Consider the following 25,676-nt stretch of genomic DNA (forward strand, 5'->3'; position numbering starts at 1 on the left):
TTCAGAGCATGGAAAGGATGGGGGGCACGTTTTGTTGCACATTCGACGGCATTCGTTGTCACTCGACATCTGCTATGTGAAGTATAAGCAGACTTAATCAAGCGAACACTCACGTTCCCGGAATTCTTCATTCTTTCCTACCTAGGAAACCTGTCAGAGTACTCGTTTCAATTGCTGCTCGAGGAATCGTGGAATTTATAATGTATTTACTGTCTAAACACGGCATCTACAGTACTTCGTGAAAAAATATAAACATAGTGTTGCGTTCGCCTACAATATTTTTTGAAATAAAGTACTGTATAAACATTGCCATGACAATGTATTCTCATTTAAATACCAATATTTTTAACCTTAAAGAGTGCTAGAATTAGCCATCCAAGGAATAGTTTTTGCACTTTACAAATCATTCAAAATAGAATGTATTATTCATTGGCTGAATATTCTGTTGCTAAAACCCTGTATTCGATTTCCACCGAACAAATGTCTGTTTAATGATGTCAAATATATTGCGTTTACTTTTATATGTTTCACATATAAAGTTTGAAATCAATTTCACCAACACGACGATAGTCTTTACTAGTCTAAAATGCGATTCTATTGAGCAAAGATCTGAACAATTTTCGATATCACAAGCTATTATTATCCCATTCAATTATTATTATTATCACATATCGTATACAATTATTATATGTACGTGTATATATGTGTATGTATATATTGCAAGTAATGCCGTATAAAACAAAAATCAGGAGAATCTTAAACTAAATCTGAAAAGTACTCGAAACTTTGTTTCCAGAACAATTTGTCTACTAAAGTATAATCGTTTAAAAACAGTACAACTTTCATTGAAAATATATTTCTCCCTTAAAGTCACACAGTAGCAGCAGCAAAATATGACATAGTTCTCAAGTTGAACCAATAAACATTTCTGTTTCCTCATTAGTCACGTACCAACAATACCAAAATATGATAAATATTGTACGTCAATGAAATTGTTGCCATAAGTCAGAATCCTAAAGAAGCCTTTCGAGGGCTAAAGAGTTAAAAGAAAGGCAAGGTAACGAGTTGAGGGAAACTAGGATTCGAGACGAAACGTTTTATCCTCGCTCGTTTGTACTCTATAAATCTGTTCGAAATGGAAAAATGTTTCCTAGCCAAATCAGTTCTAGGATGCCTCAGGCTGCTTCACCGAATTCGGGATTCAGAACGGTTTCGATTAGGGTATCAACGAAGTAGTTCCGAGGCGGCTTGAAGTGCAGTCGCTTAACACAGTCGTACCGGGACGTAGTTACGTGAAAGTCCATGATTGCAGAAACGAACTTCTCGGTAGGGTGTAACTTCTTGGCTTCCACTAGAAAAGAGTGGAGCACGATTCGAGTAGGCGGAGTACTTGCGTGTCTGTGAGCTTTAACGGCTCTATGGTATTATGAGCGAAGTCAGCGCTAGGTGCACTCTCTTTCCCTCTTGCCATCTCACTATGCCTCCCGAGCTTCGCTTCACTCTTCTGTTAGCCTCCGTCGTGTCCCTATTTCCGTTTCTCACCCTAGTTTTGTGCATTCACCTAAGAGAGGTGAGTAGAAAAAGAAGGAGAGGGAAAGGGAGTTCAGCTACTCGACGTATCCTATCAAGTGTCTTCTGTAATGACGAAAGTTTGTTTCGTTCGAATAAATACTAGCTCGTTCGATAAGTTTTGTCGTTTTCTCCATCGTAAAAAAATTCTATGACACTTCAACCTTGAACAACCGTAAATGTACGAATGAGTCGACAGATCTACGTGAAACTTCACACGTGTTCATCAAACAGTAGTACCATCTTTAGAAAAATAAAACGACCAATCTAATAGCTCCGTTTCTTATCGAACGACAAAACTTTTTGAGCGACTATCATGTTTCTTTTATCTTGCGTGTTCTAGCATTTGTCACAATGTATAATACTATAGTCGATGGTAACTATTTATTTCTGCTTAAGATTATTAAATTAATTTCTGTTGTTTTCAGTAATTTGATATCTATTCCGTTGTAAGTATTGTATACTACTTGTGAGAATTTGGCATAAATCTTCACAAACAAGGAGTGTCACAGTTGCCTTAAAGTTAGGTACTCCCTAAAATTATTAACGAACAACAAAATTTCATTTTACGAAACGCTTCCCTCTTTTAAGGCTTACAGTATTTATTTTATAATTCAATAGTATCAATCCTCGTTACACTAATTTTTCTACCGAACATAGTTTTTCCAACATATTGTATCACATTATTAAATGTGTAATTGTTCGTTCACTTCTATATCAGTGAAAAGGTGATTCTATTATAATTCCAAAGATAACTCGATACTGGGAATCTTTCGTTTATGATTTTGTATGCCTCTAGAATTTAAATTTTCAATTCTTTTACGTTTGTTTGATATAACAGCAGCAGAGACTAAAAGTAATATATCGGTGAACAGAATTTTATGAAGTTTACTTATTAACAGTTTTGTTGCCGAAGTTTCACGCGGAATAAATAAACTCTCGTTTTGCTGCAGGGCAAAAACTCTTCAGTGTCACGGTGCCAATCCAAGTGGTTATCGATTATCCGCCTTATCTCAATTAGGTGATCCTTCATTTTCAGAGTTTATGATATATTGTTTCCCTTAGTTGTTATAAATGCAAGAAAAAGTTCTTTGAAATGAAAATTAACGAAGTAAGATATTCCGTAATAAAAAATAACAAGTATCTTCCGCATCCAAGAAAATGAATGTTAAACATTTTTATAAGTTCGTACGAAACATGAAGTACTTAAAAATGATTTTTAACGAGATTGAATTATGCATTTTGGTTGAATTAATCCTGCAATGTATAGGATTTATTGTAATCTAAACTTTTGTAAAATATGATCTTGATTAATTTTACAAATTCACGTTTGATTGTTATTTGCTACAAAGTGAAATGCCACTTTGAAGTAGGTCAATTGTACCGCTTTATTATCACATCTTATGATTATTTCGACATGCAAGACTTCCGCTCTATGAATTTCGATCGTTCTTTGACTAAAGAATAATATCGAGACCATCGGTTCCCTTGTGAATTAATTGGTTCTAAAGACTATTTATTTATAATTATGTTCTATTGTCCAGAACAGTTGCAATATTCTTCAAAACTTAATTACAGGGTAATTCAGTAACTACAAATGAATACAAATTTGAAATTGTATTTGGTATTCAACTTCCTAAACCAACAATGCGGAAATAGCGTTTGACCCTGATAAATTTTACTCAATATATAAATATATGATCATGTTGTAAAAAAGAAATATTAATAAAATTAAACAATCTTTTTGAACGTTGAAGCTATCAAAATTAAAAATTCAACGAATTATTAGACAATGAATGGAGCAAACATTAAAAAACTAATCTTTATATTGTCGTTATGCTGTTATTTATATTTTTAAAGCTCTACAAATCAATGATCGGTGTGAGCATAAAATATTCTTGACAATTCTTATACCCCTGTATCTTCGTCGCTGTATTATATATTAATTCGCAACGTGCATGACATGTAGCATTTTAGAAAAAAAAAAAAACGCATCGATGTACGTGCAACTGTCGCAACTAGCATCAACAGTGACAGGACAAATCAAGTCGAGAGCAGCAGAGTGGCGAGAATTCTCGTTTGATTAGGTCGTTAATGTACCTGCCACCGTCTGAATTGGGATCGACACTAAGGGCAATTTAACGTATCCACGAGTTATTGGCCCAGATCAATAAATGGTAATCTTGCGTACTAAGCGATTGTGAGTGTGTGAACGTAAAACGGTCACCGCTCGAGTGTCATATCACGCATTTTGATCGACAGGGCGCAGAGATATTTAGCATATACATTGGTGCAAGAAATATCAGAAATAAATAATCCGATAGAAACAACGACGATTAATATGTAAGTATCAATGTAACAAGGGAGTAGAGATTCTTAATAACATCCACATTAATTCAATATTCTATTACATTTACCGTGTACATTAATTGCACGTGCTATTTTAATTGACCATGATTTAAAATACAAGTGAAATTCACGAACCCAATAATTGCACAGATCATCAAGATCACTGCTTCACTTTGTAGCTCGAAAGGTAATCTCTCTGATTTAAAAGAACCCATGGCTAAAGGGATTATCAGTAAATGAAGATCAGAGATAAGCTCTAAAAAGTTTCATCCTTAGATTCTCCTTTAAATGAAAGATTAAATCCATTCAAATCTCAATTCCAACTCCTGCAAATTTCTTCAAGATTCTAGATTGGCGATTCGTTTACCTACCTGCAATCCTCCGATAAGGTTAATCTTATAATCATTTGGATAATAGGAGCGCTAATTAAAGAGGACCATCTTAATTTCCTTCTATAATAATTATACGAAACTGTGTAGAGGAAAATAAAATAGAAGATTTTAATTATTTGATTCGTAGGTTATAAACAATAATATTATTATTTAACAATATTTGTCGTAATTAAAATATTATCAACCACTCCTAAACTAACAAAGGCATTAATAGGCGAGAAAACATTTTTATTTATTTACAGTTCATCTACCAATAATTTTCCTCTTGATCTAAATCGATTAAGATATCTTGGAAATCAGTTATGTGTTTAAGTTATGAAATTATTTGTATCATTGTTCTAAACAACGCAACATTTTTGAATAATCAACATTATATTTCAAGTATTTTTTCTTTAGACTCCGTGTAATTCTATGTAATAATTCAAATGTAAACGCGAAATTTCAGAGAATAAACATTTTGTTTTAATCTGCACTATGAATGTAAGATATATTCTTTCGACGAATATATTAACTTAGTTCGTCGTGTTACAAATAATGAATCGAGTGATTTGAAACAATTTATGGAGGAAAAGAATGTTCAAAAAAGAGGAAAACCATAATAGGCATAATTTTCAAACAACATTATATGTTATTATGTTAAACTTACATCAAATATTATGTTAAATTTACGAACATCTCTTTTTCAAAATAAGCTTTGTTTATAATTTGATTGATGATGTATTTTCCTACTTTTCAAGGTGTAACGTTGAATAAGAAAAGTTAGCCACCTCTTATCTAGAATACGTTAAGAAGCTTTTAAGAAAATCGAGTTAGATAGGCTGTTGCTGATGGTTTTCAGTCAAAGGAGTTCTAATGTGTTGCAAACTTAACATGCGAAAGCTTCCATCTAGGGTATACTAGGTACGTAATGTATAACTAATATCCTTTTATTGTACCTAAAAGCTCTACTCAAACGCAATAAATGTTTAAAAGCACTTGTCAATTTAATCCAAGTGAATATAGATAATTTGTCCTGTATAGTATATATACATATATAATTTCTTAATTTCTTATAAAAATTCTTTTACCAAGATACACTTATCATCAGAGTCACCATTTCAGAAATCTGAAGGTTGTTAGAATATACTTTAAATGAGCCTGTACGTTTTCATTATTGCAGTATTATAGTTAACAACAGAGCAAATTCTGATATTCACTACAAAACAATATGATTGCTATCATAATTCTTAACACAAGGAAAAACGTACGTCAAAACTAAAAACGATAAAACACAAAGTCTAACTAACTACAGACCAATCACATGTCTACCCACGTTATACAAGATAATCATTATGATAATCACACAAAAAATAAAACATTTTTCACAACATAATATATTAACTTACTAGTACAAGAACGAAAAGGATACAGAAAGAACAGTTAAGAATATGCAGACCAACTTAAAATAGACAACATCTTTATGAAACAAGTTGAAAACAACAACGAAACCTGTCTACATGTTATATAGACTACAAAAAAGTTTTGGACTCCATAGCACACAGCTGGCTACGCAAAGTAATAGAAATATACAAAAGTGACAAGCACATACAGAACTTTCTATTTACAGTCATGAAAACTTGAAAAACAAAAATACACGTAATAAACCATACACATATCAAAGCCAACGAAATGAAAATCCAAAGGGGAATATTTCAAAGAGATTCACTCACAAGTTCACCCCGGTTCTACAAGTCCATCGATTCACTATGAAACACATTGAATAGGATCAATTACGGCTTTAAAATCAAGGACTAAAACATACTACAACATACACCGAATCATTTACTTCACATGAACGACATCAAAATATTCGTAACAATCAAAATACAAATGCAATCACTAATAGAAATTACAGAAGAATTTTCAAGAGACACAAATATGGAATTTGGAATCAATAAATGCAAGATACTGACAATAAAAAGAGGAGAATACTAAACATAGAATAGAACAGAGAAATAGTAAAACAGTAAAAGCGAATAAACAGTGCACACTTTTCAACCTAGAACAAGGATATATTCAGAAAAATAGCAACGTTTTCACGACAAAAGAGAAATGGGCAAACAAACTACTACTTGGCAAATACTACAATATCATGCAAAACCCAAACATAGACTATTACTAAACAACTCTTCCTAAAAACTGAGAAATTCATCCAGGAAATACAAGATAACGCCATAGCTACAAGAAATTACGGGAAATATTAATAAAAAAAAAAATGAAACACTAGAATACATTACTGGAGCCTGCAAGATGCTTGCTTGAATCATCTTCACAGATTGTCATAATGCAGTAGCAAAAATCATACACCAAGAACACACGTACCATACAGTAAATGCACATTCAAAAATGTACTTAAAAACTAAAAGCAGAAACTATTCGACGACACTACAATACACACAAACAAAACAATCAGGTGCAACAGATCGGACATTGCACTAACAATTACCTAATAGACATTGCAGTACAGAGCAATACAAATATGATATAAAAAAAAAAACAGGAAAATGTCATGGAATACACACCACTAACGAACGAAATAAAAGTGGTACGAAACCAAGAAACAGCTAGAATAGTACCGACATTCATATCTGAAATACACATCATATCAAAGAAATTCTTAAACAATGAACACCTAACGACAATGAATTTGGACCTACGAATGCACACAATCATACAAGAAGTAACAATACTAGGAACAGTTGGATTGTCTTCACACGGGGTGCAATAAAGATTGCACCGTGTGCGCATAGCTGGTACTCTTGTGCATACCCAAAGGCTGCGTATTCAACGATAAATTAATGACGTTGGAGAGGTTTTGAAGCAATAATTGTAACTAAAGATGAACCGGCTTGATAGATAACTATAATTGTATTTTGTCTACGGTAGAAAATCTTGTTGTGATCGTGTTGTTACAAGCTTGCATAAGGCTTAGTTCTACGATCTCTTGTGCGATCGTGCTGTTACAAAGTTGTATACTGTTCTGATTTCTTTCGGATGGATGCACCGTGACGAAGGCTCGCTCAGGGTGGAACCATGATTTCAAAATTGTAAATTGGGCTATCATTGGCCCCGACTTCATCCTGCCTTTTCCCGAAGGCGTTACCTTTGTCACCAAGAAAAGGGCAAGTGAAGTCGATAGCCTGGAAAAATTTGATGCTGTTGTGTCCGGAGTCGATTTAGGGACATAAATTAAACTATGGTCCTACAACTCACCTAAACGTGTACTTACAAGGCGCCACAATTCGACAACCATCCGGTTGTTCCCCAAGACTCGTTTGCATACTATATTCCGTTGAGGACGGAACAACCGCAACTATAGTTAGAAAAATTTTACAAGAAAAGTGAAGCGACAGATACATAATTTAGAAAGGAACCCGTCAATGTGGCTGAAAAAATCACACGAGGGAAGAAAATGAAAAAGTAATAATAATAATGATAACACGTTTTTGTTTTACCAAGAAACATGTACATTAGATGCGATAGTTCATACAGTTTGAACAGTTTCAAACAATTTCTGGCATCGAGAAATCTATCGAAACAGGTGACTATTGCTTTGTATTTGTGTACTTTTTATTAATTGGATTATTGCCTAAAATACACAGTATGTATTACAATTTATTATTTTCCATATAAATTGTCGGCTACGAAAATATATTGAAATTCATACAAACGAGAGTTTTTAGAACGAAAGTTATTCGAAGATCAATATATCATATACGATAGTATTTGCTTTCTTGTTATTTACATTATTGCGATACAGAAAGTATACTATCTTATTTAAAAACATTCCGTTACCTTGATGTTTCAATTGCACTTCATACATGGAATATATTTTTGTCATAAATTCACTGGTTTCGTCGCTCCACGCATGAAAATATTAAAATACAAGCATCGAAATGTGAATACTGAAAAAATTCTTTTCACATCTTACTCGCAAATTAATCTTCGGTGTCTCGAGACGAGTCTAAAACATTTTGTCACATATAGGACCGAAAAATATTAGATTACAAATTCTAGTTTCATTCCTACTGTGTGTATGTCATATTTTGAATTTATAAATGTTTGTCTTCATAACAGCCAGTAAAGCCCTTGTAAATTAAATGAATAAAAATAAAAGGAAAGAATTGGGTGAATTTTTGCTATTGAACCTTTCTTTGCACACGTATAAGATGTAAGATTACATAAAATATTTAGCGTTTTCACGTCAAATATAATGTAATAAGTAGCTTAACTTTAAATAAAGTTCCAAGAAGTGGAGAATTTAATTAATCGATGGAAGCAACTTACATGATAAAATGCTGAATAATTTTAAGTTGGAAGATATGGGGGCACAGAATCACTAATATTTATTCTAAGAAGCGTGTTTCCTTCAAACGGTTTGGCATCCACATAGAAGCGAGCAAATATTCCTTATATAGGGTGGCACTTTGGGGTAAATTCAGGTCACACAAGCAATCGAGGGTGTATTAACTAGCTCTCAACGAGAATTGAGTTACGCCACGAGTTCGTGGTTTGATCAAAAGCCAGTGACGTATTGTAAATTAAAGGTGCAAAATTTCATCTTGTTTGCTTATAAATTCACGTTAAGATGAGTCTTGGCGGTAACCACTTATTACTTTACTCTAGCATTTCGTAATCTTGCGACACAGAATGTAATCTCTTAACATAACCTTGATGCATCAATCTGATGAAATATTCAGTAATTACCACCCAGAAGTAAGTACTTTATTTGCTTAATACGTTTTACTTGCATGAAAATTTCGCCTCGATGATTACTTTATCAATAATTATCCTAATTAGAATTAAATTATAATACTGGTTATATGGTCGTTTGTTATTTTCGTAAAGAGAATGGTATTCAATTCAAGTGCCAGCAGCACATATTCATTAAAAAGTAACCGTGATGCGTTGAAAACTTTGGGTGCGAAACTACCCATCTTTACGTTCTAGGTCACTTCACTCTGATATGCTTCATATTGGCTCCAGTTACTCAGCTGTTTTAAGAACCACTAATTGTAAGTTCCTCCTAGCTTTACATTAGCGAAACAAAATATACAATCGGTCGAATATGTGTGTGAAAACATACGACGTAAGCTGAAAGTGTTTTGTCTTTATAAATTCAAGTAAATAGACGCTAATAATGTATATATATTCATGATGGTCAAAAAGTAATATATACGTGTAGTGTAATGCCTGTATAAACTCATATAAATATACGCTAACAATACATATGTTTATAACAGTCGCGAAATAGAATATACGTACATATGTATAAATATATATCGCTCGTTACTTATACTCATTGATTGTCATTGAATAAAACAATTGTCACAGATGTAGGTTTATCGTCTATTGTATTTGAAAGACCGCCGTGTAGAAATCATTTACAGTAGAGCCTGGATCGAGTTGATTTTTCATTAGCCGTATACCCGAAACGTAATCGAACTGTCCGTTATCTATATCTAATTTTATCTTCTATCTTTTGCTGTCTTTCATTTCATCGAACTGTTGTTTATTCTCACAAATTCGTCCTCGTGATAAGAATGAGGAGATCGTTCAACTCGAACCTATTCGTTCGATTAAGTTTGAATAAAAATGACTGATTCGCAGTCACAACGTTTATATTAAAATGGAGATTCCATCTCCTTTAATTAGAATGGATTTCATTTAAAACAGGAAACAAAATCAAGCAATGATCTCAATATTAAACGATCGATTGACGTATACATCAACACGTATAATATGATTAAACTGATAGGGAATGAATATGTATGTATGTTACGCTTATTAAGAAGTGGTTAAATAATCATTTTTACAAACGACTATACATAGAGAAGTCTGCATTCGTTATAGACGCTTTCCGACTTTAGTATGCTCTAGAAATTGACAAACGTTGTTCTATTAATTATTTCATTTATTCGTGTTCAATTTACGGTTAATGCGTTTGGGTTCTACATGTGATTCAATTCTTACGGCTTATAAAAACAAAAATTGATTTCTAACATTGAATTCGTAACCTTGGTTTATTTATTAAAAGTAGGTAATCTGTTCGAACGTTTTATACTTATTCGGATATAATCTGAAATTTCCATATAATCCTGTAAAAGACTTTGCATCTTTTAAATTCTTGTCATTGTTTCCAAATTACGAGTTCTGACAATTTGAAATTGTTAAGAAAATAATTTCAAAAATAAGATTTCATTAGTGATACAAAAAAAATGGATTTAATACTAGAAGAAAGGATGAATGAAGCGTGATAAATGTACTATTGAAGATAAATTAAAATCAGTGTAAAAATTCTTTTACCAGAATTACGAGTGAGTACAAAGTGTGCAGCTGCTAAAAGAGATTACATCAAACGATATTAAAGTTGGTTTTTTCTATCCGATAGTTTATTTACTTTGAACCTTTATAATTTTAAAAATTAATTACCGAAATATGTACTTTAAATTATCCTAAAAAGCTAATTTGTGTTCATTAGAATACGCTTTACAAAGCACAAACAATTTTTCATGAACGTAGAAAACATTTAAATTTCATTTCTTTGTAATTTATAATTAGAATAAATTTGTAGAGTATAATCTTGTTCTTGGTACTATGTGTATATTTGTATATACATCGTGTCCTATGTATAATTAGTGGTAATTCAGAGCAATACAATTATTTGTAAACAACCTTTCTCTAGAAGCCAACGAACTTTTTCATCCAGGGATCTTCATATCTCGGTTCTTCTCTCTAGAATAAATTTAATTCAAGGAGAACTGGAACTTGAAGTCATACTTTATAAATTTCACGCTTTCCTTCCGTTACGTAAATATAGGATATTTCTAAATGGTTGGTCAAAACTTCAAGTAGGAATTCCACCTAGTATGATAAGAAACACAATTCATCATTTTCGAATACGTATTCAGAGAAATTTTCTTTTCGTTACAAGTTAATAAACAATTCTATAATAACTACTTAAGTTCAAGATCGTAAATAGTATTCTTCTACGAATGTGCAAAATTCCACAAAGGATTCTATAATACGCCTCTCACGTGTCATTCTGTAAATAGATATACATACATGTAAATGTATATATAGTGATCGACTCATTCAAAGAGGAACTATAACTCTCGAAAGATTAATTTTATATTTTTTTAAAACGATTACTATAATATGAACATGTAGAAAAATAATGCTTTCTATCTTCACACTGAAGGATCAATAAAATATTTATGCATATAATGGAAGGGACATTGAACTTTATATATTAAATAAACTAGAATAGATGTTCATCCGTCTTTCTTTATATATTTTCCGTATTCACATACATAAGTAATAAATTTTCGCAAAACGTTGACTCTGCTCACAAGAAATAATATTTCTTTATAAATTTTTTAAAATTGTTGAGCGTTCCACTTATCCGTTTCGAGTGAATTCGGGTAGTAAAGGAAAACGTACTGTTTACTACTTGCGTATTATTTATGTTAAGTCACTTTTGACGCATTTCTAGAATTCGATAATATTTAAATTTCCGAGTTTTCTATGATTTCTCCGAAGTTAATTCAATGTCTTAGCACACTTTCCTTGCACATAATTTACAAGGTTTAACGAGCTTTCATGAAATTGTCATATCCTCCCTCGTCTTTGTCTCTACTTTCGTCGCTGCCGTCGATTCGGTCCCATGTGTCTTCTGACGAACTTCACGACGTGGTCTAATTAGGTCACTCGTCTGAGGAAATAGAGGCATAGCTGTGAAACCGAAGATATTTCCGGAGCAAACATTTTGGGAGCAACGTAGAGTCTCCCAGCTCGAGAAGATAATCGGTTTACTTGAAATGCTTGTTCTGGTAATGTAAAATTGAATTGAATCATGGTGGATTAAATCAGTTTTAAAATGAACTGTCTACACTGCAGCGTACATTGGTGCTGATCGTAGAGGGAAGATATTTCATACTGTAAACCGAGCATTCGGTTTCCAAACTTAGAAAAATTACAAATATTTAAATATGACACGTGGTTAACGTTTTCCTCGGCGTTTACACTTCAAGAAAAAAATTTCGAATAAATACGATTTGAGAATTATAAAGGAGAAATCTTGCGATTGAAACTCGTTAAAAGCATTTGTGGTCAATGTGAAAAACAGAACGTTGTATGTTTGGTGCACCACCATTTTACTATTTATATGTACATAATTCGGACTTCTTTTAATCTTTTAGTATTGTGTACACCTATAGCTACTACAGTTTTCTTCCTCGTGAGTAATTCCACAGACTTAAACAACCTTTCTATTTCCATTTTTATTTCCTTGTTCGCCATAATCTATTTTACTGTTCTTTCTTTTATCGCTGTGAACTTCCATCCAAATTGATGTTATCCATAACAACGATGACAATAAAATTTCGGTCGATGACGTTTAATAAATAGCCTGTTACGATCACGAATGCTTTTAAAAAATATACGTACAGGTCTTTGGTATTATTTAGCGAAAAAAATGCCTTCCATTTCGGTACCGTAAATATTTAGTGAAAAATATGTTTTATGTTTGATTCATATATGTGAGAGAATATGTTTGATTTATATAATTCAGTACATTAAAATTATTCGCAATTAATGTAGAAAATTTCAATTGATAGACATTCCAAAATAATATTTCTACACACACGATAATCAGGTACATGTACTCCGTTAGCATGAAAAGTATTGATCGTTAACGAAGGATCGCTTCGTGTATTTTAACGTTCATTGAATCGATCTGGAACGAAAAGAATGTTAACGTATTCCATCGAATTTGCATTCCAACATAATCTTCTTATCGTTTACTCCATCCCTCTCTCTGTCTCTTTGCTCCTCACCTTTGGATGAACTTTGGAAAACGCTCTAATTACGTCCTTCAACGAAGAGAATGGAAATTTAAAATTTGTTACAAAACCAACGATCCGTTTCCCTTTATGGAACCTGTACAGTGAATTTCTCAAGATATTTTCTCTGTATTTTATACTATGGAGCATTGCGAGCTGTATTTCAGATATTTGCAAGTAATAAAAGTCCAAGGGAGATTTTATGATACGTAAAAAGTACTGTAAAAAAATTATTCAATTCCTTCAATTAATGATTCCCAATATAAACAAACACGTAGCAGATTATTAGGCAGTTAACGCTTTTAACGATGTTTCTAAAAGGTTAATACGAAAAGTTTGCTGCAGAGGATGTGAAAGAATTTTGCCTGCAGCTCTTTAAACGAACTTCTCGAATAGTTTCAAACTGCTGCCCCAATTCCAAGGGTGAATCCAACTAATCAGTGTGCTGGTATATATACGGAACACGCTACCAACATTCGAATCTTAAAGCTCGCTGACGTTTTAAGTGCTTTCGGTTCCTCCGATCCGTGGTTCAATGAATGTATTCGTTAATGCCGTTTAACATCTCACGAGCCGAAATCGAAACAGTAATATCAGGCTCGATTCCGTGCACGATGTCCAAAGCCGATCCACGTTTCAACGTCTTCGATCGAAAAGTTTCGGAGTCGATCGACCCAAACTGCTAATCAGCCAGAAGTTAAATCACGCGAAAATGTAGTACGGCTAGTTAGACACAGTTCGTTGATTTTCTCATCTTCCATTGGCGTTACGAGCATCGACTTAAGAAAGAACGACGCTGTACAAATTGCAGACACGAAGTTAATGTTCCGTGAGTATTACAACTGACAGACTTTTCTTTGGATTTTCGGAGAAATTTATTTCCCTGAGATTAACTGTGTTACTATATTTATAGTATTATTAATGTATTAAATCTTACACGTCGAGTATCGTATCAATTTCGGTAGATTGTATTGCGAAATTATATTTTTAATTTGTCTCTTGAAATATTGTTAATACATTCTTGATATTCCAACAACTCCGATTCTTGTTGAAAAAGATTCATAAATGTCTGTTTTAAAGAAGAATCGTATTACGAAATATTGATTTTATTTATATATAATTAACTGTTTAAACGTTGACGATTAAGCGTTATACGAATCAAGTTTGTTTGTTGTAAAGGTAAAGCTGTTTCTCGTACAATAATATTATTTGCCACGTTACGCGTATATGATACATTATGTTAATAATTATTTAGATATAATCGCAATTATCGAAAGAACTATTTAATCGAATTAATTACCGTTCTAATGAAAATTCATCGTTGGTATTAGTTGAAGGAAATTCAAATATTGTATTCGTCCACCTTTGATTTCAAAATCCAACTTTTGTATGACGAGCATATTATTTAAACGATTATCCAAGTACTAACTTATCAAAATACTTGATCAAACGAATAAATCTTCTTCCAAATGACAGTAATCATGAATAAATAAACGAATGAATTGGCTCCTCGTATTCGTAATTTGTTCTTCAAATGAGGTTTTTTAAAGAGTCATAAAAAAATCGACATTTTCAATCGTTAATGTTAATTTAAGTACACTTAATAATAAGTTCGACACTGATCGAATAATCGATAGGTCCAATTCGTTTCTTCAATGTGATTATTGACAGTTTTGTAAAGTTATTGTACTTTTTAATTTTAATATACTATTTACCTTGAATTTACAGGCATCCTATTCAGTTGAATAGTCGTCACGAGTGGATCGCTACACGTTCTTGTTATACTGTATCTACTATACTATTCGAATCAAGTTTTATTTAACATATTTTCGGTACGAATCGAGAAAGTATACTATAAGACGCAAGTAGAATTTAAAAATACTATTGACAACTGGTTTAGAAACTAGCATTATTTTTGCGAGTAATAGATCTTAAAACAGATTTTACTCTTCTCTTACTCATCTGTACCGTTACTCGTCGATTCTTGTTTGACCTCTTGAGATAAAACCAATTTTATGATACTTCTATGGTAATCTTATGATACACTCGTACGATCAGCGCCTAAACATTCGTGCAATTTTCTCATCGACTGGACAGTCTTCTTAACAAATCTGTACATTCGAGAAGAATATCTTCCGAAAAGAACGTTATCCGGAACACTTGTCTCGGGTAAACGTTAATCGTTCCCATGTGTTACCTTGACTTACGATCCTTGTGATCTGTAACGCAACTGTTTCGAGAGGAGAATGTAAAAGCAACGAAAAAAAGGTATGGTATGCTAATGTAACATCGTAGATCGGACGCTCGTGCCGGAACTGTTGACCGTATTCGTGTACGGTAAATCAACGAGTGGGATTTCCCGTGTACGAGTCGGTGATAATCGAAATCACTGAGATTCCCGATTGGCGAGTTTAACGTGGGCGCGCCATTAAGTTCTGCGAGATTTCTGTGACGCCAGCAGCGGAATGCTCGGGACTCGGGGGACAGAAACCCATGAAAGGAGTCGGGGGTGAAAATCCGAAGAAGGAATTTACGATCCGTGAAAGGCGACATCGAAAGTCCTTTGGCGCTTTTCTGGTTCCATTAGGATCGTGTCGAATGAAATCCTAGTTCGATTAACTTTCCCTTCTTCTCGTCTCCGAACGGTTCCCTTCCGCGGAAAATCGGTCAACCGTTTTAATTAATTCCGCAGGCCCCGATTGACAGTAAGGCGAATGCAAAACGCCCCGAGTGCTGCTCGCCCCGTGAAGCGAATCCGCGGGGTGACTGGGTTTTATGTTTATGAATATTGCAAGGGCTGGGACCGTACTGTTCTACCAACGGGGGGAAATTAGAGCGAAGTTCAGAATTATCCTTCCAGGAATTGGACATAGGAATCGTTAAACTGGTGATATTTGAGTGTGTCGACGCATTTATATTGCCTCATTCGTGGCACGTGCAATTTGGATCCCGTTTCCTTTTCTTATCGGTAGTCCGAGTTCCCGTTTGGAATTATCAGCAAATGTCAGTGAAACGTGGGACAGTCTAGTACCGCTCTATGGCAATTCGGTTCTAACAAGAGCACCTCCATACGCGACGATATTTCGGAGATGTTCCAGACACTGTTTCAAAAAATGTAATCTCGATGGTAAATTTCGCCAACAGAAACCTAGAACTACACAAGTCCCAAGAATTATTATCCTCGTAAACAATAGGCGATTGTAGATTATACATTGCCGGAGTATCCATAATCTTATCAATGTTCCAAATGTTTGTTTCTTTACTTGGAATAATGGAAACGTTTATATCCAAGAGTCATTATTGTTTCTTTACGCAAATAGGTACGCTCGTGTTTGTATTTATGTTGATATGCTACATATTTTTATAAATTAATAAAAATAACAGAAACAAAACAAGTGCGTCTGCTTGTAATGCATTATATCTATTGATGTTTATCGGTGATAAAAGTATACATTTTTATTATTGCAGATATATGGAGTGTTCCATTTAAGTTGACGCATCGAAATATCTTATAGGCAATTAATTAAAGAAACAAAAGGTGGAACATAATTTTGAGAAGGGTTTGAAACAGATTTATTGGTTTTTCAATGCGGGGATCTTTTAAAAATTTTTTTGAAATCAATCTGTTCTTTTTTATCATAACGTAAAAATATACATCACTTTTGTCTTATACATTTTGTTGTGAAACCTCTAGTTTTTAATACATTTAAAAGAATATCTAGAAAATTGTTACGGTATTATGTTTCTTACCTTAATACATTATTACAATACAATATAATTAAATGACAATGAGATATAATTTGTTGATACAATAACGTTGTAATATATACTCAAAATTGCGATCTTCAGCTTCCAAACATTTATGAATGGATTTAACAAACGATTGATGCACATATAATAAAGTTTCTCTCTTGATACTTCGACAGGCAGTTGTGATTCGCTCTTGCATATTTTCTGGAGTAGTAAATGTATTGTAGGTAGACCTTTTCTTTAAGGTAAGTCCATAAGAATATGATCTCCCTGGTCAGGGAATTGAAGGGAAAAAGACCTCGTTGTTTTGTATTTGTTCTCGGGCCCACTCACAAAATGTTTATCGACTTTGAGTCAAGCTATTAATATTTTTAGGGTAGTAGAATTCATTGTATTTTATTTTTATTGCAAAATTTTTGTAACCTTTACTTCTGTATATTTTTGATATTACGTTATTTGACTGCCTATGTCCTCTTACAGATGTTCCATCAAATTTAAATCTGGAATTTGAGATAATAAAAGGAACAAATTTATATTATTTTTTCATTTTCATGAATGTTCAGAACTATCGTCGTGTTAAAAAACAAATATTCCATTTTCCTATAGTAATAAAAATGATATTCATATACGAACAGAAGCAAAAACAGATCCTCTTCTAAAATATGAACGTACCTTTGAACTATTCCTTTTTCATCGATGATAGTAAAATTCCCTAGGCGTTCATTATTAAAATAGCCTCGTACCGTACTTGTATAACACAATTTAAAAAATTAAAGTAATGTGAATACTTTTATTCATATATAATTCAAATTTGTACACGTTCCGAATTATCGATTGATTATTATTAGAATAAGGTCGGCCTTTTTTCCTATTGAATACACAATGAGACCTTTTGGGAAAAGATTTCGTAAAAAGGCAAAGTTCTTTGAAGAATTCATATGTACGTAGATTTCTCACTTAAGATCGAGCGAGTCAGGGATCAGGAAGCATTTTTGTGGAACTCTACTCAATTTTCGCTTCATGACTTCTATCTTTTCTCGAACCGCTTTTGCATCCCTCTACTCCTGGAAAATTCGTTTTCGTTGTGCGGAAAGCGCACGGTGAGATTGCAAGCATTTGTCTCCTTCGGAGAAGGAGCGAACGCTTCTCAGTTTTCTCCTAGATAAGGAAATCCATCCTTTGTAGTACTTACACATATGTATACCGTAAGTGGAACGTCTATCTTCAAGGAGAGCAATATTGTCGGTAATAATAATACCATTAAGATTAGAAAACGCAACATGTTTTCTTACATTACGTTAATAGGGTGTACTTGTTGGTATTTTATCAATTTTTACTATTTTTAAAATAATTCCTGTCGTAAATTAGAGTAGATTTAAACAACACCTCGTATTCGACACAAACTTGTATCGAAACGTAGAATATGTTTACACTTTCCAACATTTAATAAAACTTCTCCTACTCAAAATCAAAGAGTTTCGAGTTGTAAGAATTCTCCAGAATGAGAAATTAAAAAAAAGATATTCAGTACAAATCAATGCAAATGCATTTTTTTTTTATTTATTAATTTATTTTCCATCATCTGTAACGCGCGACCCATTATTGTATTTGAGAAATTTTATAATTTCTTTAATTCAACATCAAAGAAGCATTACAGTGTCGATTTATAAAAATTCATCGGATTATTTTTATTGTATTTCAATGAATCAGCACGAAATATAGACAAGGAAATAATACTTATAACGCATTCCGTTTCGAATTGATATTTGAATTGATTCGTGGGGCACCAAATTGCAAAATGTATCGCTTTACACGTACGGGATCACGAATGGCGATTCAAATTCTCGGAAAGAGCGTGACCTACTTTTTTTCTGGAAATACATACCTACGTCGCAACGTATTAGAGGCTATATAGGGGCAATGGACGCAACGATTTATCGTACGATGAGTTGTACATCGAATTGCAATAGTAGTCGTTCGGTAGTGGCATACTACTATTCGACACGATCGCATTGCGCGACAAGTTGTACAGCACAACGCCACACATTTTACCGCTATTGTTCAAAGAATTGTATCGACGATACTTGCACAAATTATTGTATTAATACCGTTTCATATATGAAACTAGACGTAACGATTTATTGTACGATAAATAGGATAGTACAAGAAAATGCACAAGACACTTTAAGAGAGAATGATCCAGTTCAAAGGCAGAGAGTGTAATTTTGTTATGTATATAAAATATACAATAATAGACACTCGATGAAATAAACAAATTTTTGGTATATCATTTTATCGTTGCAAATATACAATATTTTGAATCTATTTTCTTTGTTTTATCATTCTAAAAAGACTTCGTTTTGCTTCGACGAGTGAAAAGTAAGTGTAAATGTTTTATCACTTCTAAAGTAGTGTGTTCACTCTTCGATAAATATGGTTGGATAACTCTAACGACATATTGTCGAGTTGTAATGATAGACACGCTATTACTTACACAATTTCAAATTATCGTTCAAACAGTCTTATGAACGATACTTCATAATGCATCGTACGATTAATGGTTACGTCTGTGATTCTTATGCAAAGCAACTAGCAAGAAAACGTTGAATCACGTTCGTCATCGATCTCTCGTAGAACCATCAAGCTTGGGATGGGTCAGTGAAGACTGGTGCAAGAGAGAAAGAGTAAATTATAAAAAACTTTCCTTCAGTTTAAACGGTAGTATATCTTAGAAATGGAAAGTCATATCAACTTTAAAGGGCAGAGTTTGCTCGCCCTGAATGTCTCACATATACAGTGTGTTCCCGAATAACGTGCAAAAGCTGACTGGAGGTGATTCTTTACGAAAGAAGAAGAAAAATAAAAACAATAACATTTTTTTCGATCTCGACTTCGTTTTCGAGATAATTACGTTTGAAGATTCACTTCTTGTTGGAACTTCGCTGACGAATAGGATCACAATCTCGTCACTGCGATTGAAAGGAACCATTTTTCAAAAAACTTCTTTCCATTTTTTGTATTGCTCTTCGATCGCGAACCCTCCGATTAGGATATAGGTTACTGTAATATCGAACGATAGCGAATAAATTTCCGTTAGAGTCTACCGAAGCTCTGATCGTATCAACGTATTCCCGATTCGCATAAGTCATCGTGGTGAACTATCAAAAACTGACGAAGTACTGACGATTCCAGAAGTACACCAATAGGCGAATTGTATCTTAGTCGTAAGTGCGTGTTACAGGAAGTGAATCATCAAACTTGATTATCTCGAAAACGAAATTGAAATCGAACAAATTTTATTTCTTCTTATTTTTTTTATTTATATCATAAGGAATCACCTCCAGCTTGCTTTTACATGTTCTTCAGGAACACCTTGTATAGATGAGATATACATAGGTATTTACATAAATAACTTGAGAATCCTGGCCGTTTAAAGTTTCAAGAAACTTGGTACATAAATTCTGTTGCTTGAATATTTAATTAAAAACATTACAATAAATACATATATTCATCACAAATGAATTTGTTTTTCAAAATTGAAAGGAGTCAAATGAATTTACACACGCGTACATACATATACCTATATGTAATATTAAACTGTATTATGACAATATATACTAATCAAATTATACTTGTTATGGGAAGCTGTGATGTTATTCAATATATTCCATTTAAAACGATTTTAAAGCTGAATATTGTAAATAGATCGTTTGCAATTTTCTTTCAACAAATATAATTCATTTTAATCAGTTAGATACCTAATTCACAAGTTTGTAATTCAAATCGATACGCAAATAAATCATTTTCTACACTCTTTCGGTCCATTCGTGCCCTATCATCTTTCCTTGTAGTTCAATACCTCGGAAGAGCTTCTATTTTTCAATTAATCGTTTCAAGACCCCATTCTTTCGTCTTAATTTTTACAATGTTGCCATCAGGGTCCTAGAATTGCTTATTCTCCTCAAATCTTGCACGTAACCCAAAGCTAAAGACGAAATTGCTTGAATATGCCGTTGATTTCCGAACCGCGTTCATTAGCCATGAACTAATCTCATAACAGGGAGGACGACGATCCTGTATGTTGGCTTTCCACACGCCTGCGTGCAAATGGATATATAATAAACGGCCTATGCGTGCTACGTAAACCATCAAGCACAGTGGCTATTATTAATTATCCGCTGGTGTACTCCATCAGTGGCTAATCAATCGGGAGTCAGTGACTAATGGGTGTGAATCTAATGGCCAACACGAAACGGATCGGGTATCTAGGCAGACAAATATTCGGCGAATGTCGTTTGCAATTTGTATGTCAATCTGACAATTCGTTTCTCGGAACGTTTCCCGATTAGAAATAAATTTACAATCCCTTTTGTCCCGGGACATTTTTTTCGAGTCGAAGGACTGTTGAGTTCCTCGAGAGTCTTTCCACCGTGAAGGACAAAGAAATTTGCCAATTGCGCGGTACGCGAATTACGTTTCGAAAACAACAAAGTGAAACACTTTTCACTCGATGACAGACTCGTTACAACCTTTAATGATCAATGGAAACAGATTTCAATGTTTCAACTGTGTAATCTCATTGTTTGCGCTAAGCTCGATGAATTTTATTTGTTGCATTTTCCTGTCCGTTTTCAGAGACTTTAATTGCGAAAAGACCTCTAATTCCAAGCAAATAAACAGAGCAATAGTATAAAATACGAATCGTAATATTATGCCGGGAAACAGACTTTCGACCAAATATAATTGCAGCTATTTAAATGTTTGTTTTTTAAATTGTACTTCGAAACTCGTTATGATTTTGCGTAAAATTATTCATTCGTTGCAATTAATCATCAAAGAAAAACTGTAAATTCATAGTAACTCGATATGCATATTTTATCCACTTTTGATCTATGCGAATATGAAAAATATATGCTGAACTTGTGCAGAATATGTATACGTAATAGAATGGAACATTAATATTAGGAGACCAATGTATGAACTGTATTTTGCGTAGACTTTGCATTTATTTTTCATTCTAGCACACGTTACAAATACATTCCGCATTCTAGTAACAATCATTCCGATATTTTTGATAGCCATAATTCGATTAACTTAAATATGGATAGGTCTGCGTGTGCAAAATGAAAAACAATATAATTTGAACGATGTTTGTCTCCTTATCATTTAAGATAATTGTCTTTAATATTCATCCGTTGTATTAGTTACAAAATAATCGTGTTGTGTTTGGAAAATGCTTTCCCATGTTCCTCGTCGTTTTTACACTTCTTTTTGATATTTGCTTATATTTAACATGGAACGAGAACAAACGTAATAAATCTAATAAATATGGAAATTCCTCGTTTTTTTTTTCTATTTTTTTTTTGAGCCTAAAAATGAAGTCTTACGATGAAAAGTGGTGAACGCAATTCTTAAATGTATACGAACAAACCTGTGAGTTGTAGATGCAGCTTATCAATCGAGGAGTAGTTTCATCGGAATATTAAGCTTTCTGCTTGAACAAATGCTTATTTTTCATAGACTATACAAAAGGGTGTTGCTACGTTATCGGCGTTCAGTCTGCATCGTTTCGTGTCTTGGCCAGACAAGAATCGAAATACCAAAGTGAAGAGTTTCGCTAAAATTTCCCAACTTTCCAAATGGCCTCGTATTTCCTGGAATGTCGTGCAAACTTTGGACGGAAGTCTGGAAAATTTCTTTGAAAACTCCTGTGAAAGGTTATTAGCACCCTGGAATCGACAGCACATCGTCCGCGTGAAAAGAACGAGCAACCGACTATTTAATGTGTAATCCTTGCGGTGATACGAAGTTTGCAAAAATGAAATCTGTCCGCATTAGTTTTATCACCTTTCTCTTTCTCTCCTTTCCATTCTCTATGCTCTAATCTACAACGTTGAAAGGATCGAAAAATTGAAGCGTGTTATTTGCGTATAAAAATTATTTGATGATAAATGAAAACGAGTCTAGAAATGACTCGTTGCTGCACAAGTCAACTAAATTTTACTCCACGCTACTTGGACGCGATTTTATTACCTACAAACTATAGTAAAGTAAAATTCTTGTAAACTAGGTATCTGTTAGGTTGAAAGTCCTTGCATTCTGCTTTGTGAAAGATGTTTACAGATGTGTATATATATTATTTTTAAAAATAAACGAAACAGCTACTCAATTTCATATTTACAGTTTACAAAGTATAAGACCTTGAAATTAAAGTTTCTTTTTTGTTAAATATCAGCAACAATTCCAATGTTTATTATTTACAAGAACGTTTTTACCTTCTGCAATACAAGATTCTCGAAGAGTATTTTGAGAAATCCACGTTTCAACAGATTTTAGTGGGTTTCAAGTATTGGGTACTACCTAACTTTCGTTAATTTGGAGTTAGGACATTACAATTGATTAGTTGGAAGGTAGTAGTTCATTAAGGAATTGTATTTTATATAATTGAGTTATGAAACCATTTTAGGGAATATTTTTAAGAAATTCTTGTTTAATTACAGGAGTGGAATGACGTGAATATGAGATGGAACACGTCGGAGTATGGGGGTGTAAGAGACCTTAGGATCCCGCCACACAGACTTTGGAAGCCTGACGTTCTCATGTATAACAGGTAATTTAACGCTGCCTTCATCCGTTCAATATTCATAGAATCATCTGTTTCATTTTTAGTACGTCCGTGACTATCAAAAAGGTTATTAAAGTTTCTTTAACGAAACTTACACGTGTTCAAAGTAACTTGGAGAACGAAGCAATAATCGATTTTAAAGAAGAGAAGTACACATCATATTGAAAATACGTATCTCGCATAGATTATCCGTCTCTCTTTTGGCTGAAATAAAAACACTTCATCTTCGTAATAAAATTTTTATTACTCAAGTTTGAATCAGGTTTATACTTGTTAACAATATACAAGATATTAAATTCTAGAGTTTTAGATCCTTTGACTCGTGGCGTCCTCAATAGCTATTTCATTTCGAAAGATATGTACATTTTCTTCGATAACCATTTAAAAAGAATAACAATAACGACGTAAGATAAAAGTAGAAGTACGCAATATGCAACAAAAAAATATATATCAATCTGCAATTCGATGAATAAAGAATATTGTAGGTGAATACCTTTAGACTTTCGTAAATAAAAAATGTAGTTTCTTTATCGATACAATATAAGTTAAACAATGTTGTATAATTGTTTTCAAATGCTTCCGTAGTTGCACTTTTTTCAAATTCACACACCGTAACGAAAAATTTATAGAATAATATATTTTCTATTATAGGATGATATACATTGTTTTCAATACCCATGATTTTTTATCACCAGTAGAATATTATTTAGTTTTGTAAATAGCAGTCAAATCGATTGGATTTTATCCATCTGCAGAGATAAACGTTATTAAATATAGTTCCGGCAGTAAAGCAACGTACACGAAATAAAAAACAATACCGCATTTCCAGGTTCATGAATTCAACAAAAATAATTTACCCGATATCAATGATAAATAAATGCTGCATTCGTGTATTTAAAAAATTGTTTCTGCGAATATAAGTCACGATGAATATTCATCAGTTTCCGCGGAAGATTACAAAACGTATCAATGAGTGGACAAATAGACATCTCTGTTTCTTCCAAGGCAATATTATAATTCCTTCCAAAGCTTTGATCTTTTGCTTAAATGTCACATCAAGTGCAGTGCACATTAATTTCGCGATGGAATTTGTCCCCGAATACGAAACAAGCTTTGTTTCTGGCCAGTTAAGTTTCACAAAGCAGAATACTTTTCTTAAAAGTGTAGTCTGATTTAAGCGCGGCTGCATAGTATCTGAAACTGACACCACGAACGTTCTGTGAATAGTTCATTTTAGACGATGAACAATACAGTGGAATCCAGATTCTTCGTCAACTAAATCCTCCCCAAGCGAGGAAATTAATATGTGTACAAGAATCGTTGAAATTTTATTTCAAACAAATCGATCGTGCTATCTCGAATATGAGAAGTTGAAAATATTTTCCATTCTTCCGTATTCCTAGTTTAAAAGAATTGCAAGAAATTACGAAGAAAGTTTCGCGTATCTATCTTGAATATAAAATTTATATCGTAAACTAGACACACGTTGAATATTTTTGATCGTTCCACAAATTTGCCAACTTTCATTAAAATCGGTGTATAACAGTTCGTGTCTCTTGTTAAATTATATTATTACTAATATCGTTACCTTGTAATAGGTATTACATAGCTATTTTTCAACCACACCTGCAAACCACCCTTTCCTGAAAAAAGTTTGCTATATTATATAGCTTATATTTTAAGACGAGTCACTCTACAGATATATTCTAAATTTGATTACAAGCAAAGTTACGATTTAATTTATGTAGCTACGTTACGGTTACATTTTTCGTAATTCTATTCGTTGTCCGGGTTTAAATTAAAGAAAATTCTGCGATAAAAATTCGGCGTACAGAATGGATTTGTTTAAATCATGAAACAGTGGAAACTGAACAAAAGTCGATGTGTAAAACTATTTCATGTGGAACACTGATACCGACTATGAATCGAAAGTGTCATTTTGAGGTACCGAACCCCTGCTTTTCAGCTTTAGAATGTAATCAGGAGAAAGATATCGTTCTTCTCACAACATATACCGCTGTTTCGCTGTTCTTACTCTCTATACTTTTCCTCCGAGAAGCAAATTTAAGCGAATCCGATAAAAAGAACCCGATCGTTCTTCGCGTGTCA

General features: G+C 33.3%; 1 protein-coding gene across 2 annotated transcripts in view; it reads left to right on the forward strand.

Annotated features, from left to right (window-relative positions):
• The window catches only part of Nachra7 (nicotinic acetylcholine receptor alpha7 subunit), a 306,590-nt gene that overhangs the window by 216,774 nt on the left and 64,140 nt on the right, over window positions 1-25,676 (forward strand). For both annotated transcript variants that reach the window (XM_076319086.1, XM_076319087.1), the window contains exon 4: window positions 23,443-23,552. In XM_076319086.1, the coding sequence (XP_076175201.1) occupies window positions 23,443-23,552 (110 nt within the window). The remainder of the gene's footprint in view (window positions 1-23,442; window positions 23,553-25,676) is intronic.

Source organism: Ptiloglossa arizonensis, chromosome 8 (genome assembly GCF_051014685.1).
Source record: "Ptiloglossa arizonensis isolate GNS036 chromosome 8, iyPtiAriz1_principal, whole genome shotgun sequence".
Classification (NCBI taxonomy): domain Eukaryota; kingdom Metazoa; phylum Arthropoda; class Insecta; order Hymenoptera; family Colletidae; genus Ptiloglossa; species Ptiloglossa arizonensis.